This window comes from Nicotiana tabacum, chromosome 19 (genome assembly GCF_000715075.1).
Source record: "Nicotiana tabacum cultivar K326 chromosome 19, ASM71507v2, whole genome shotgun sequence".
Classification (NCBI taxonomy): domain Eukaryota; kingdom Viridiplantae; phylum Streptophyta; class Magnoliopsida; order Solanales; family Solanaceae; genus Nicotiana; species Nicotiana tabacum.
Window position 1 is genome coordinate 69,983,166 of NC_134098.1, and position 13,060 is coordinate 69,996,225.

The 13,060-nt window shown below is 38.2% G+C and overlaps 1 protein-coding gene across 1 annotated transcript; it reads left to right on the forward strand.

Annotated features, from left to right (window-relative positions):
- Positions 1–10,941: 10,941 nt before the first annotated feature.
- On the forward strand, positions 10,942–12,356 carry LOC142173541 (uncharacterized). The gene is made up of 3 exons (XM_075239149.1): positions 10,942–11,293; positions 11,395–11,532; positions 11,680–12,356. Exons 1-3 carry the CDS (start codon positions 10,942–10,944, stop codon positions 12,354–12,356), a joined length of 1,167 nt encoding a protein of 388 aa, XP_075095250.1.
- The last annotated feature ends 704 nt before the right edge of the window (positions 12,357–13,060 follow it).

Sequence of the window (13,060 nt, forward strand, 5' to 3'; positions counted from 1 at the left end):
TCATATGGACCAGTATTTGGATAGGGTCGCACATTGCAGCGGATTTATGTTGAGATATGATCCCTCGTGTTAGATTCGTGTGTTTTGGTTCTACGGTGTGTGATATGTTCTTAGCATTGTGTTGTGGTGGTACTTGTGGAGCTTGCGGGACAGTTCTCCCGTCTGAATCAGTTTTCCATAATTTGAGTATATTTGGAAGGTTGCTTATTGGTGCACGGATTACCCGGGTTATGACGTCATATTGTATTGATGTGGCATGTCACTAGAGTGGTCGTGTTGGATGAGATGGGATCATTGGACCTAGGATGGATACTATCGGGATTGATTACAATATGTTTGGAAGGATAATATCGAAAGTCGGCTGAGAATTTTCTATAGTTCTTGTCGAATGAGAGGGAATTCCATGACTGGTTGATCTGATGAATGGTTATGAGTTCTGCATGTTTCTTTCATCATCGGCAGTGTACGAAGGTTTTAGAATGAGGTTTTGTTTGATATGAGGTTTATTACCGGCATTGGGTTGATTTGAGCAGCTACTGTGATTAGAAATCATTGCTTCGAGCATTTAAGCTATGTGGTATTTGAATTTGAGTATTTGAGTTATGGTTACGGCTTTTGGCATAGCTTGTTCAGACTTATACAGTATGTAGATGCGAAATTCTGATCTTATAAGAAATTCCGGATGTTGGAAATTTGATTCGAAGGCTTGTGGGCTAGGTTGAATTGAGAAATTTCAGTTATGTTGTGTTATCGGACCTGTATGGGATAGGGTGATGTGAGATCACCCCCGGGTATGTGCATGGTCATGTTATACGGCGATTTGTTGGCTTTGAGAACAACTCTATACACGTTCGAGGAGGTATGTTTAAGTGGGGGAGAATGTAATGATCTGACCGGTCATACACGTCGATCGGTTGTTTGAGGGCATGCGTAGCTCCGTATGATGTAATATGACTTATGTGAATCATCGGTTTTGGTTTTCAGGTTATTTGGAATTGATTTGAAAGAATGATTCTCAGCTAGAAGCTTTAAATTTAAAAGAGTCGACCAAGTTTGACTTTTTGTGAATTTGAACCCGGAACGGAGTTTTGATTGTTCCATTAGCTCCGTTGGGTGATTTCGGACTTAGGAGCGCGTCCAGATTGCGATTCGGAGGTCTGTAGTTGAATTTGGCTCGAAATGGCGAAAGTTAAAAATTTGGAAAGTTTGACTGGGAGTGGACTTTTTGATATCAGGGTCAAATTTCGATTCCGGAAGTTGGAGTAGGTCCATAATGTCGAATGTGACTTATGTGCAAAATTTGAGGTTAATCGAACATGATTTGAAAGGTTTAGGCATCGGTTGTGGAAGTTTGAAGTTTCAAGGCTCATTGATTTCGAGTTGAGTTGTGATTCATCGTGTTGATGTTGTTATGTGTGTTTGAGGCCTCGAGTAGGTCCGTATTGTGTTATGGAACTTTTTGGCATGTTCGGACGGGGTCCCGAGTGGCTCGGATGAGTTTTGGACGAGGTTCGGATCATTTTCACTTCATGTTGCTATTGCTGGTTCTGGTGTGACCGCACCTGCGGCTGCTTTGCGCAGGTGCGATGGTCACATAAGTGACAAAGGCGTCGCAGAGGCGAGGTGAGTGCTGGGTGAGGAAGACTGCAGAAGCGGAGATTTGGGCGCATATGCGGAAGCGCATGTGCGAAGTGATGAAGCGCGGGAGCGAGGTATTCCGCAGGTGCGGATGGTGGCTCGCACCTGCGATGGCCCAGAAGCGGATATTTTGTCCGCAGGTGCGAGGGTCGAGTTCTCAGCTGATTCCGCAGAAGCGCAGGTTATGTCGCAGAAGCGGCTAATGTGTTGCAGGTGTGAAAGTGCTGGGCAGAATGATAAATACAAGGGTTCGCGATTTTGGCTTCATTTTAACTTTTCCAAGCTCGGATTGAGGAAATATTTCAAGCAAATGTCACCATATGAATTGGGGTAAGTGTTCTCTACTCGGTTTTGGTTATATTTCATGAATCTACCTTCGTTTTTGATAATTGGATTGTGAATTTAAGGAGGAAATTTGAGGGTTTTGGCCTAAAGTTTTATAATATGAATTTTTGAGTTTTGAACATCGAATTGGAGTCGGATCTGAGTAAAACTAGTATAGTTGGACTCGTAATTGAATGTGTTATTGAATTTTGTAAATTTTGTCATGTTCCGAGGTGCGGGCCCAGGTTGGGTTTTTGGCCGATTTTGGGCTTTTGATTTAAGATTTGATCTTTTTCGATCGGGATTGGTTCTTTTAGCATTTAGTTGATGTATTTGAATTGCTTTTGGCTAGTTTTGAGCCGTTCGGAGGTCGGAACACGCAGGATGGCATGTTGGAGCATCGCTTGACTTGCTCGGTGCTGGAATTGACTTGTTCGAGGTAAGTAACTCTTCTAATCTTGGAGTTGAGGGTATGAAACCCCGAAATACATTTTATGTGATTAGTGTTGAGGTGACACACATGCTAGGTGACGAGCGTATGGGCGTGCACTATATAAATTGAGACTCTGTTGTTCCCACGACACTATATAGTGGTCCTACTTTGTTGATATAAATTGAGACTTTGTTGTTCCCACGACTCGTATTTTGGCATTTTCGGTAAAAGATTTGGGTTTTCACTGAGATACTTGAAAAAAAATGCCTATTTTTCTGAAATTGTGAACGAACTAAGCATTATATTTCTGAGATACCTCTTTTATTAAATGTACTATGTTGTTATGAAATGTTGTGAAATATTGGTGTTGGACCCGACCTTCGTGTTAGCTCGACACTACTTTCAACCTAAGGTTAGGTTTGTTACTTATTGAGTACATGGGGTCAGCTGTACTCATACTACACTTCTGCACCTTGCGTGCACATGTTGGTTACTGATGTTGCTGTGTTCGATGGGAGCTGGATTGAAGATTTACCTGCGTCCCGGTTGTAGCTGCCCCTTGCCTTAGATCTTTTTTATTCTGTTTATGTACTTTTCAAATAGATGATGTATTTATTTCATTTCAGCTTTGTAAATTCTATTCTTAGAAGCTCATGATTTGTACTACCAGTTCTTGGGAAACGTATCAGATTCAGATATTTCTTTACTTAATTGCTTTATTAATTATTATTGGAATTGGTTAGTAGTTAATTGGCTTACCTAGCGGGTTGGGTTAGGTGCCATCACAATTAGTGGATTTGGGGTCGTGACAGATTGGTATCAAAGCTCTAGGTCATAATGACGCCGGTGGTGGCAGATGAGTTCTTGATGCCAGGGTTAATACATCTCCAGAATACTAGTAGTGAAAATGGAAAGGAATAAGGATATGAACCAAATGCTAGCAAGGTTACTATAGTATGGCCATTAATTTGGCTTCTTCGCAAGTGGGCCAAATTTTCATGACATTTGCCATGACATAATATCTACTATAACAAAATTTGTGGATCATGACATTTGCCATGACATAATATCCATTATTAGGCCAAGGATTTCTTACTATAAATAGAGGAGTTTCTCCCCATTTGTAAACATACCAATTCAAGAGCTTTTCACTCTTGTCTTTCTTTCTCCTCATTTATTTCATTATAGAGTATTTTATAAGAGAGTGAATGTTGGGAAACACTTGTGTGAACCCTTTTTTTGGAGTGATCTTGTGAGGTTATTCTCTTGGGGTATTTGGGACTAATTAGAGTATTTACTCTAATTTTGTACTTTCTTTTGTATTCTTGTTAGTATAGTAAAATTGCTGCTCTCCGCTTGTGAACGTAGGTCACCTTGACCGAACCACGTTAAATTTGTGTCTTCTTTATCTTCTTTAATTGCCGTTATTATCAACTTACATTGTCTTTGTTATTGTCATTATAAAATTATTTTGCTAAATTACGCACTACCTGGTTTACCGATCCTAACAAATTGGTATCAGAGACAGATCTAACCGGGTTAGTTTAAATAGCCAAAATGACTCTAACAAAGTCTTATGTTGAGAAATTTGACCGAAGCACAAACTTCAGAATGTGGCAATTAAAGATGTAAGCTATTCTAATTCAGAATGGCTTAGATTTGGCACTGCAAGGAAAGGAGAAGATGCCAGATAAAATGACGGACGGGGAGTTTGCCGTCATAGACAAAAAGGCAAAAGCAGGTATTATTTTAAATCTTTCAAATGAGGTTTTGCATGAAGTTGCATCAGAAAGCTCAGCGAAAGGCATATGGAAAAAGCTTAAAACCCTATATATGAAAAGAATAGTAGAAAACAGGCTTTACCTAAAGAAAAAACTCTACACTTTTCGTATGGTTGAAGGTACCTCTATACTTGCACATCTTGATACTTTTGATTCTCTTCTTACGGATTTAAGTAACATAGATGCTGAAATCAAATATGAGGATCAAGTTGTGTTATTGCTTGTTTCCTTACCCCTGTCGTTTATACATATAAGAGATAGTATGCTTTGTGGAAAGGATAATATCTCTTATAAAGATATCAAATCTATTTTGAAATTAAAAGAACAAATAGATTGAGATATTACTGGGGAAACTAGTGGGAACCAAGGGGAAGGCTTATTCATAAGAGGTAGATCCAATAAGAAAGATTCAAGCAGTGAAAAAACTAAATCAAGGTCAAAATCCAGATACAGAAATGTCATGTGCAAATATTATCATAAGAAAGGTCACATTATTTCTGAATGCTTTAAATTAAAAAACAAAGAAAAGCATGCATAAAAAAAAATGAGCACAAAAATACTGACACTACCAAAGCAAGTGTAGCTGCTGATGAGACTGAGGGAACTATTTTTTTAGCAACTAATAATAGTTTCAAATCTAACAATGAGTGGATTTTAGATTCGGGTTGTTCTTATCATATGTGTCCCAATCGGGATTTATTTACCACATATGAATCTATTGAAGATGGAGTTGTCTTGATGGGCAACAATGCTGCCTGCAAAGTTATTGGAAAAGGTACAGTCCGAATCAAAATACACGATGGTGTGGTGAGAACTCTCACAGATGTTAGACATGTTCCTGACTTGAAGAAAAATCTCATCTCTCTGGGCACTCTAGAATCTCTTGGGTGCAAGTACACAGGTGAAGGTGTAGTTCTGAAAATTTCTCATGGTGCTCTTTTGATCATGAAAGCACGCAGATTTGGTATGTTGTATACTCTTTTGGGATCTATTGCTACATGTGCTTCTACAGTTTCAATATCAGATAACTCAGATTCTGACATCACCAAATTGTGGCATATGCGATTGGGGCATATGAGTGAAAAAGGTCTTTCCATCCTCAGCAAAAGAGGTCTCTTATGTGGCCAAAGTACCGAAAATATAGAGTTCTGTGAACATTGTGTGTTCGAGAAGCAGAAAAAAGTCAGCTTCAAATCTCCAGTGATTCATTGAATAAAAGGTACTTTGGATTACATTCATTCAGATCTTTGGGGTCCTTCACGTACCCCATCAAAAGGTGGTGCCAGGTATATGTTAACTTTCATTGATGATTATTCAAGGAAAGTTTGGGTTTATTTCCTGAAAAATAAAAGTGATGTTTTCTTAAATTTCAAACAATGGAAAATTTTGATTGAGAAGCAAATAGGAAAACAGGTTAAGCGGCTTAAAACAGATAATGACTTGGAATTTTGTAATGATGAATTCAACAAATTTTGCAAGAATGAAGGAATTGCCCGACATCGTACTGTGAGAATGACACCTCAGCAAAATGGTGTGGCAAAAAGGATGAATAGAACTCTTTTGGAAAAGGGCTCGTTGCATGATTTCAAATGCTGGGTTGACAAATGCCTTTTGGGCAGAAGCTATCTCTACAGCTTGTTATATTGTCAACCGAGCTCCTTCTGCACCTTTGAACTTTAAGACTCCAGAGAAAATGTAGTCAGGTACTCCTGCTAATTATTCTGATTTAAAGATATTTGGTTGCCCTGCATACATACATGTAAATGATGGAAAATTAGAGCCAAGGGATAAAAAGTGCATTTTCCTTGGGTATGCATCTGGGGTGAAAGGATATCGACTATGGTATTCCGATCCCACGACAGCAAAATTTATAATTACCAGAGATATAACCTTTGATGAATCCTCTATGTTACATTCTAGAAAAGAGTCTTCTAGTTCTTGTAATACAGATAAAGAAAAGAGTACACAGAAGCATGTGGAGGTTGAGATTGGCATTCTTTCTGAGCCAAGCTCATCAACTTTGGAGCAAAATACAGTTGAAACTCCTGAAGTTGAGCCAGAAGCTGAAATTCCTGAAGTTGAGACTCCTGAAGTTGAATCAGAAGAAGAGGAGTATTTTATAGCCAAACATAGACCAAGAAGAGAAGGTAAATAACCATTAAAGTTTGGAGATTATGTTGTATTTGCTTTTTCAGTTGCACAGGAAACTGAAGAAATTGGGGAACCATCTAAATATTCAGAAGCAGTTTCTGGTGCTGACTCAGCCAAATAGTTGATTGCAATGAATGAAAAAATTGAGTCTCTCCACAAGAATGATACTTGGTCTCTTGTGAAGCCGCCATCAGGAAAAAGAATTGTTGGTTGCAAATGGGTCTTCAAGAAAAAGGATGGCATTCCAGGAGTTGAATATGCGAGGTATAAGGCACGATTAGTTGCAAAGGGCTATAGTCAGGTACAAGGAGTTGATTTTAATGATATTTTCTCACCTGTTGTTAAACATAGCTCTATTCATGTCTTGCTTGCCTTCGTTGCCATGTATGATTTGGAATTACAACAACTTGATGTTAAGACATCTTTCTTGCATGGCAAACTTGAGGAACAAATATACATGCATCAACCCGAAGGATTTGAAATTTAAGGAAAAGAAGATCATGTTGAAGAAATCCTTGTACGGATTAAAGCAGTCTCCAAGACAATGGTATAAAAGGTTTGATTCCTTTATGTTGGGTCATGGTTATTCGAGGAGCATATATGATAGTTGTTTTTACTTCCGAAAGTTAAATGATGGTTCATTTGTGTACCTATTATTATATGTTGATGACATGCTCATTGCTGCTAAGGATTTAACAGAAATTCATAATTTAAAAAGTCAGCTGAAAAGTGAATTTGAGATGAAAGATTTGGGAGCAGCTAAGAAAATCCTTGGCATGGAGATCAAAAGAGATCGAAAAGCCAACATGTTATTTCTGACCCAGAAGAAGTACTTGGAGAAAGTCTTGGAGAGGTTTGGCATGAAAGATGATAAACCAGTTAGTACCCCTCCTGCTGCTCATTTTAAGTTATCAGCTGCTCAGTCCCCGCAGACAGAGGAAGAAGAGAGGTACATGGTACATGTTCCTTATTCCAGTGCTGTCGGCAGTATTATGTATACAATGGTTTGTACACGTCCAGACATTTCACAAGCAGTGAGCGTGGTAAGCCGGTATATGGCTTGCCCTAGTAAAGCATATTGGCATGTTGTGAAATGGATTCTCAGATACTTGCGAGGTACTTCAAACACATGTTTGGAGTTTGGGAGAAATACTAACACTTTGGTTGGTTTTGTACACTCAGATTATGCAGGTGATCTTGACAAAAGAAGATTACTGGCAGGCTATGTATTTTGCATCAGTGGTTGCGCTATTAGTTGGAAAGCTACATTACAACATGTAGTAGTTTTATCTACTACCGAAGCAGAATATATGGCAGTGACCGAGGCGATCAAAGAAGCTTTATGGTTAAAGGGTCTATTTGCGGAACTCAGTTCACACCAAGGTGGTATTACCATTTTCTGTGATAGCCAAAGTTCCATTCACTTGATTAAAGATAAAATGTATCATGAGAGGACAAAACACATTGATATAAAGTATCATTTCATCTGAGAAACCATTGCTGAAGGAAAAGTCTCTGTTAAGAAGATCAACACTAGAGACAATCCTGCTGACAAATTCACAAAACCTCTTCCAGTGTCCAAGTTCAAGCTTTGCCTCAACTTGATTGGCATTTATGAAGAATGATTTTGCCCATTGGGATTTTTTGCGGAGAAGGTTGAGCAAATTTACTATATATAAGCCGAAATTAGGCCTAGGTAGAGATTTGTAATATGGCCATTAATTTGGCTTCTTCTCAAGTGGGACAAATTTTCATGATATTTGCCATGACATAATATCCACTATAACAAACTTTGTGGATCATGACATTTGCCATGACATAATATCCACTATTAGGCCAAGATTTTTTTACTATAAATAGAAGAGTTTCTCCCCATTTGTAAACACACCAATTCAAGAGCTTTTCACTCTTGTCTTTCTTTCTCCTCTTTTATTTCATTATAGAGTATTTTGTAAGAGAGTGAGTGTTGGGAAATACTTGTGTGAACCCTTTCTCTGGAGTGATCTTGTGAGGTTATTCTCTTGGGGTATTTGGGACTAATTAGAGTATTTACTCTAATTTTGTACTTTCTTTTGTACTCTTGTTGGTATAGTCAAATTGCTGCTCCTCGCTTGTGGACGTAGGTCACCTTGACCGAACCACGTTAAATTTATATCTTCTTTAATTGCCGTTATTATCAACTTGTATTGTCTTTGTTATTATCATTATAACATTGTTTTGCTAAATTACGCACTACCCGATTTACCGATTCTAACAAATTGGTATCTGCAAGGCAAGAATGAAAGAGATTCCATAAACCCTGTTAAATGGCATCTTGGCAAGCGTATGCTAAATGTGATATGATGATATGCTATTCAGTTAATTATGTTCTTATTCGGATTGTGATATGATGCTATTCAGTTAATTATGTTCTTATTCAGATTCGTTTCCAAGTTTAGAAACTAATACACTGTTTAAGGCCAACTGACAGTTTACAGGTCAAACACTATGTAATAAGTCATCTCAAGTTCAGTTATTACAGTTCCCCTGGCAATGAAATTAACCATCTACAATTCTCTACCCAATATCTATCCTCGAACTTCTTTTTAATGGTGGTTTTTAAGGCCCTTTAGTGCACACCTCGGCTAATCAACTGAGTATGAGCTCATATTGAGTGTCCTAGCTAGGATTCGAACTTGGGATCTCCAATTTTTGTACTCATATACCTCAACCACTCAGCCATCCTTTGGAAACCTACCAATCCTAGACTTTATGGTAAAATCCAGAACACAGCATGCCTCACTTCTATCCACATCTCCTCTTCTCTACCTGTCTGAACTTAAGGTCCATTTTAAAAAGTTGAGGAGAAATTTCCAAGCTTAGCTATACTTGTGTTTGCAAGGGAAAGTCCAACACAATCCAGACTTAAAGATGACAATTTAATCCATATGTGATGGTTCAACTTTTTGACATGCGTGATTGGACAAAGGCAAACCTGATTCCAGTAGGCAGAAGAACACAGACTATTCATTCTTAAAGACAGCAAAAGAATATAAGGACAAAGTTCTCATTGTTGAAAAACCATTACTTGGTGTGTTCCGAGTACTCTACCAGTACTACTGACATAATCAAACACAAAGGCATAGTGTTTCATATGTTGAAATATCTAGTTGTACAGCTTGTAATTATGGCAGTACCCTTCTAGAAGAAATATTAGTTAGGGAAGTTAGTTATCTGTTAATACTGTAGGAGTGATGTCGGTTAGTGGTTAGATTAGAGTGTGTTTATATATAGACAATTGTACTACTCATTTCTTAGATTTAGAAAGAATGAAATTGTGAAATCTCTCTCTCTCTTCATTTGCTACTCTTTCTCTCTTAGCTGTCATTCTCTTCTTCTTCACCTTCGAGCTTCTAAGTCATCAATGGCTGCCGGAATCCTTATTTTAACATGGTATCAGATCTTCACAACGATCGTTGGCAACAATCTCATAGAAAGTTCAGATCTGTTATCCTTCTTCTCAATTTCGTTAATTTCCCCAATCTCATCTTACTTTTCTCTGTAATCAAAATTCGTACTAAATCTCAGCTAATACCTAGAAATGGTAGTAGATACATCTCAGAGTACAACAAGAACTTCACATGCAAGCTCGCAACAGCTTGATTGTAATGATCCTCTCTATGTGCACCCGTCTGATACACCAGGTGTTGCGCTTGTACCGCAATTGTTGATTGGAATAGAAAATTATTCGGAGTGGAGTAGATCGATGAAGATGTCACTTCTGGTAAGGAAAATAATTCGTTTCATCGACAGATTGTGTGTTAGGAAAACCTATGCAGCTGATAACTTTCGACTGCATCAATGGGAAAGGTGCAACGCCATTGTTTAATCATGGATAATGAGCTCTATAGCACAGGAATTGAGGAAAGAAATTGTTTATTCCTCTAATGCACAAAAAGTGTGGGAAGCCTTCAAGGAGCATTTTAACAAGGTAAATGCAACAAAAGTCTATCGTATGAACAAAAAAACTAGTTGCCTAACACAGGAAATTTCTAGTGTATCGATATATATATTACTCGGAGTTGAATGATTTGTGGGCTGAATTCGAGTCAATCAACCATTTCCTGGTTGTGACTTTGTGAGGTCTAGGCTGTTTTTGTTGACTTCCTGCGCCAACAGAAGCTGATGAAGTTTCTAATGGGATTAAATGACACATACGCGCCTCAAAGGAGTCAAATTTCAATGATGAATCCAACTCCCACACTTGATCAAGCCTATTCTATGATTATACAGGAAGAGAGCCAAAGGATGACTGGGACTTCAATGTCACAAAGTGGAATTCAGGGGAGTGGACCTATGGAAGGTGCCAACAGTGCTCTAGTTACAGCTAATGCATCTTACATGAGGCCTATGAGAAATACTAATTTGTATTGTGACCCCTCCAGTTCTAAGTTTGACAACAGAAGAAGATTTGAGAACCATTCACATGCAGCCCACAATGTGAATATGAATGACAAAAGGGAGATGCATCTTGACAACCTGAGCAATACAATAGCTCCAACAGTTGCAGTATTTACTTCAGAGCAATACCAACAGATTCTCAAATTATTTAGCAAAGAGAATGAACCAACTTAAATGGCAAACATGCCAGGTATATCTAACACCACTCAAGGTGTCTGGATTGTAGACTCTGGAGCCTCTAATCACATGGCCTCATCTTTGAACTTCTTGTTAAATCCCATGGTTGTGCCAGATAATAAACCTAATCGTGTTCAGTTGCTTAATGGAAACAACACTAAAATCACTCACACTGGATCTTGTTCTATACTCCCCACACAAACTCTGCACAATGTGCTTTATGTGCCTGGTTTTAAGTATATTCTTCTCTCTATTTCTAAATACACAAGGAAATTGCAATGCTCAGTTAATTTCTATCCTGATTTTTGCCTGTTTCAAGACCTCTTCAGTGGCATGGTGAAGGGGATTGGTAGACTCAGGGATGGCTTGTGTATACTCAATCCATTCACACATGTGTATCTTGTACTCGGGTGGATCTTTTTTTCTCTTCCAAGTGTATGTCTTCTTCAGTTCAATGTCTTCCTGATGATTTATGGCACCAGAGACTTGGCCATGCTCCCATTTCTGATCTACAAAAAATTTCTGCAATAAAGAGTCATATGTCTAAGTCGCCAAATAATGTCTGTCCTATGTGTCCATTAGCCAAAGGTATTGTTTACCAAAGTAGTTGTGTTCACACCCTACAGCAAAATGGGGTGGTGAAAAGAAAATGCAGCCACATTCTTGAAATAGGAAGAATATTAAGGTTTCAAACTCATATACCATTAAAGTTCTAAGGTGATTGCATTTTTACAGATACATACATCATTAATCAACTACCCAGTCTAACCTTAAAGGGAAAATCACCTTATGAAATATTTCATGGTCAGCCTCCCAAACTTGACCATATGAGAACTCTTGGTTGCCTTTGTTATGCCACAAAGCCTAACTTTAGTGATAAGTTTACCCCTAAATCTACTCTTACAATTGTTATAGGGTATTCATCTACACAAAAAGGCTATAGATTGTATGACATTGATTCTAGCAAGTTCTTTGTCAGCAGGGATGTTGTTTTTAAAGAACATGTCTTTCCCTTCAAGTATCCTAAACGTCAATTCCTTATAGCTCCATACTTGACTTCCTCACCATCCACATATTTTCTATCCACTGTGTCATCTAGCCCCTCAACTCAACCTACTTCCCCACCTACTAGTCCTTCTGAAATCTCTCATGAATCCTCCTCTTTTGACTACTTTGCTGATCCATCTGTGAACATTCCTCAAAATCCTACTGATCCTGCTATTTCTTCAACATCTGTTCGTGTCAACATCAATCATTCTAGTCCATCTCCACTTAGAAGATCAGGAAAGACTACCAAACCTTATGTTTGGTTGACAGATTATGTCCATTTACCTCTGCCTTCAACTTCCAATTGCACCAACTATCTTATTCAGTATTTTGTATCCTATGCTCATCTACCTCCACATTTTTAGTCTATTCTTGCATCCTTCTCTACTGGTTCTGACCTTCTACCTTTTCTCAAGCCACCAAAGATGATACATGGGTCCAAGTAATGAAACTTGAGATTAAAGCTCTAGAGGACAATCATATTTGGGAAGTGATAGATTTACCTACTGGTAAAGTTCCCATTAGATGTAAATGAATATATAAGATTAAATACAATGCAGATGGCTTTGTGGAAAGATTTAAAGCCTGACTATAGTTGGCAAAAGGTACACTCAGCAGGAAGGACTAGACTTCAATGATACTTTTTCTCCTGTGGCCAAGTACTCTACTGTCAGGGTTGTTGTGGCTACTGCTGCACTAAAATATTGTCCCATCATCCAAATAGATATGCACAATGCCTTCCTCAATGGAGATCTTGATGAAGAGGTCTACATGACCTTACCTCAAGGATTTGGTATCCAGGGGGATTCCAAAGTATGTAGACTACTCAAATCCCTCTATGAGTTGAAACAAGCATCTAGACAGTGAAATCTCAAACTCACACAAGCTCTTTTAACAACCGGTTTTCAACAAAGCAAACATGACTATTTCTTATTCACCAGACTTGTCAAGATAGTATTTTGTCGAGATCACCTGTATAAAATATACAATAGTATTTTAGCTTCAGTAGAGTTATAAAATGACTCGGATGGGGCATACAAACAAAATAAGAATTTTCTAGTATAGATTA

Excerpts from the sequence above, each read along its gene's own strand:
- LOC142173541 (XM_075239149.1), top strand. The coding sequence starts at position 10,942 with ATGGCAAACATGCCAGGTATATCTAACACCACTCAAGGTGTCTGGATT. Across the intron at positions 11,294-11,394 it reads TGGCATGGTGAAGGGGATTG|TTCAATGTCTTCCTGATGAT; the intron begins GTAGACTCAGGG and ends TGTCTTCTTCAG. Across the intron at positions 11,533-11,679 it reads TATGTGTCCATTAGCCAAAG|ATACATACATCATTAATCAA; the intron begins GTATTGTTTACC and ends GCATTTTTACAG.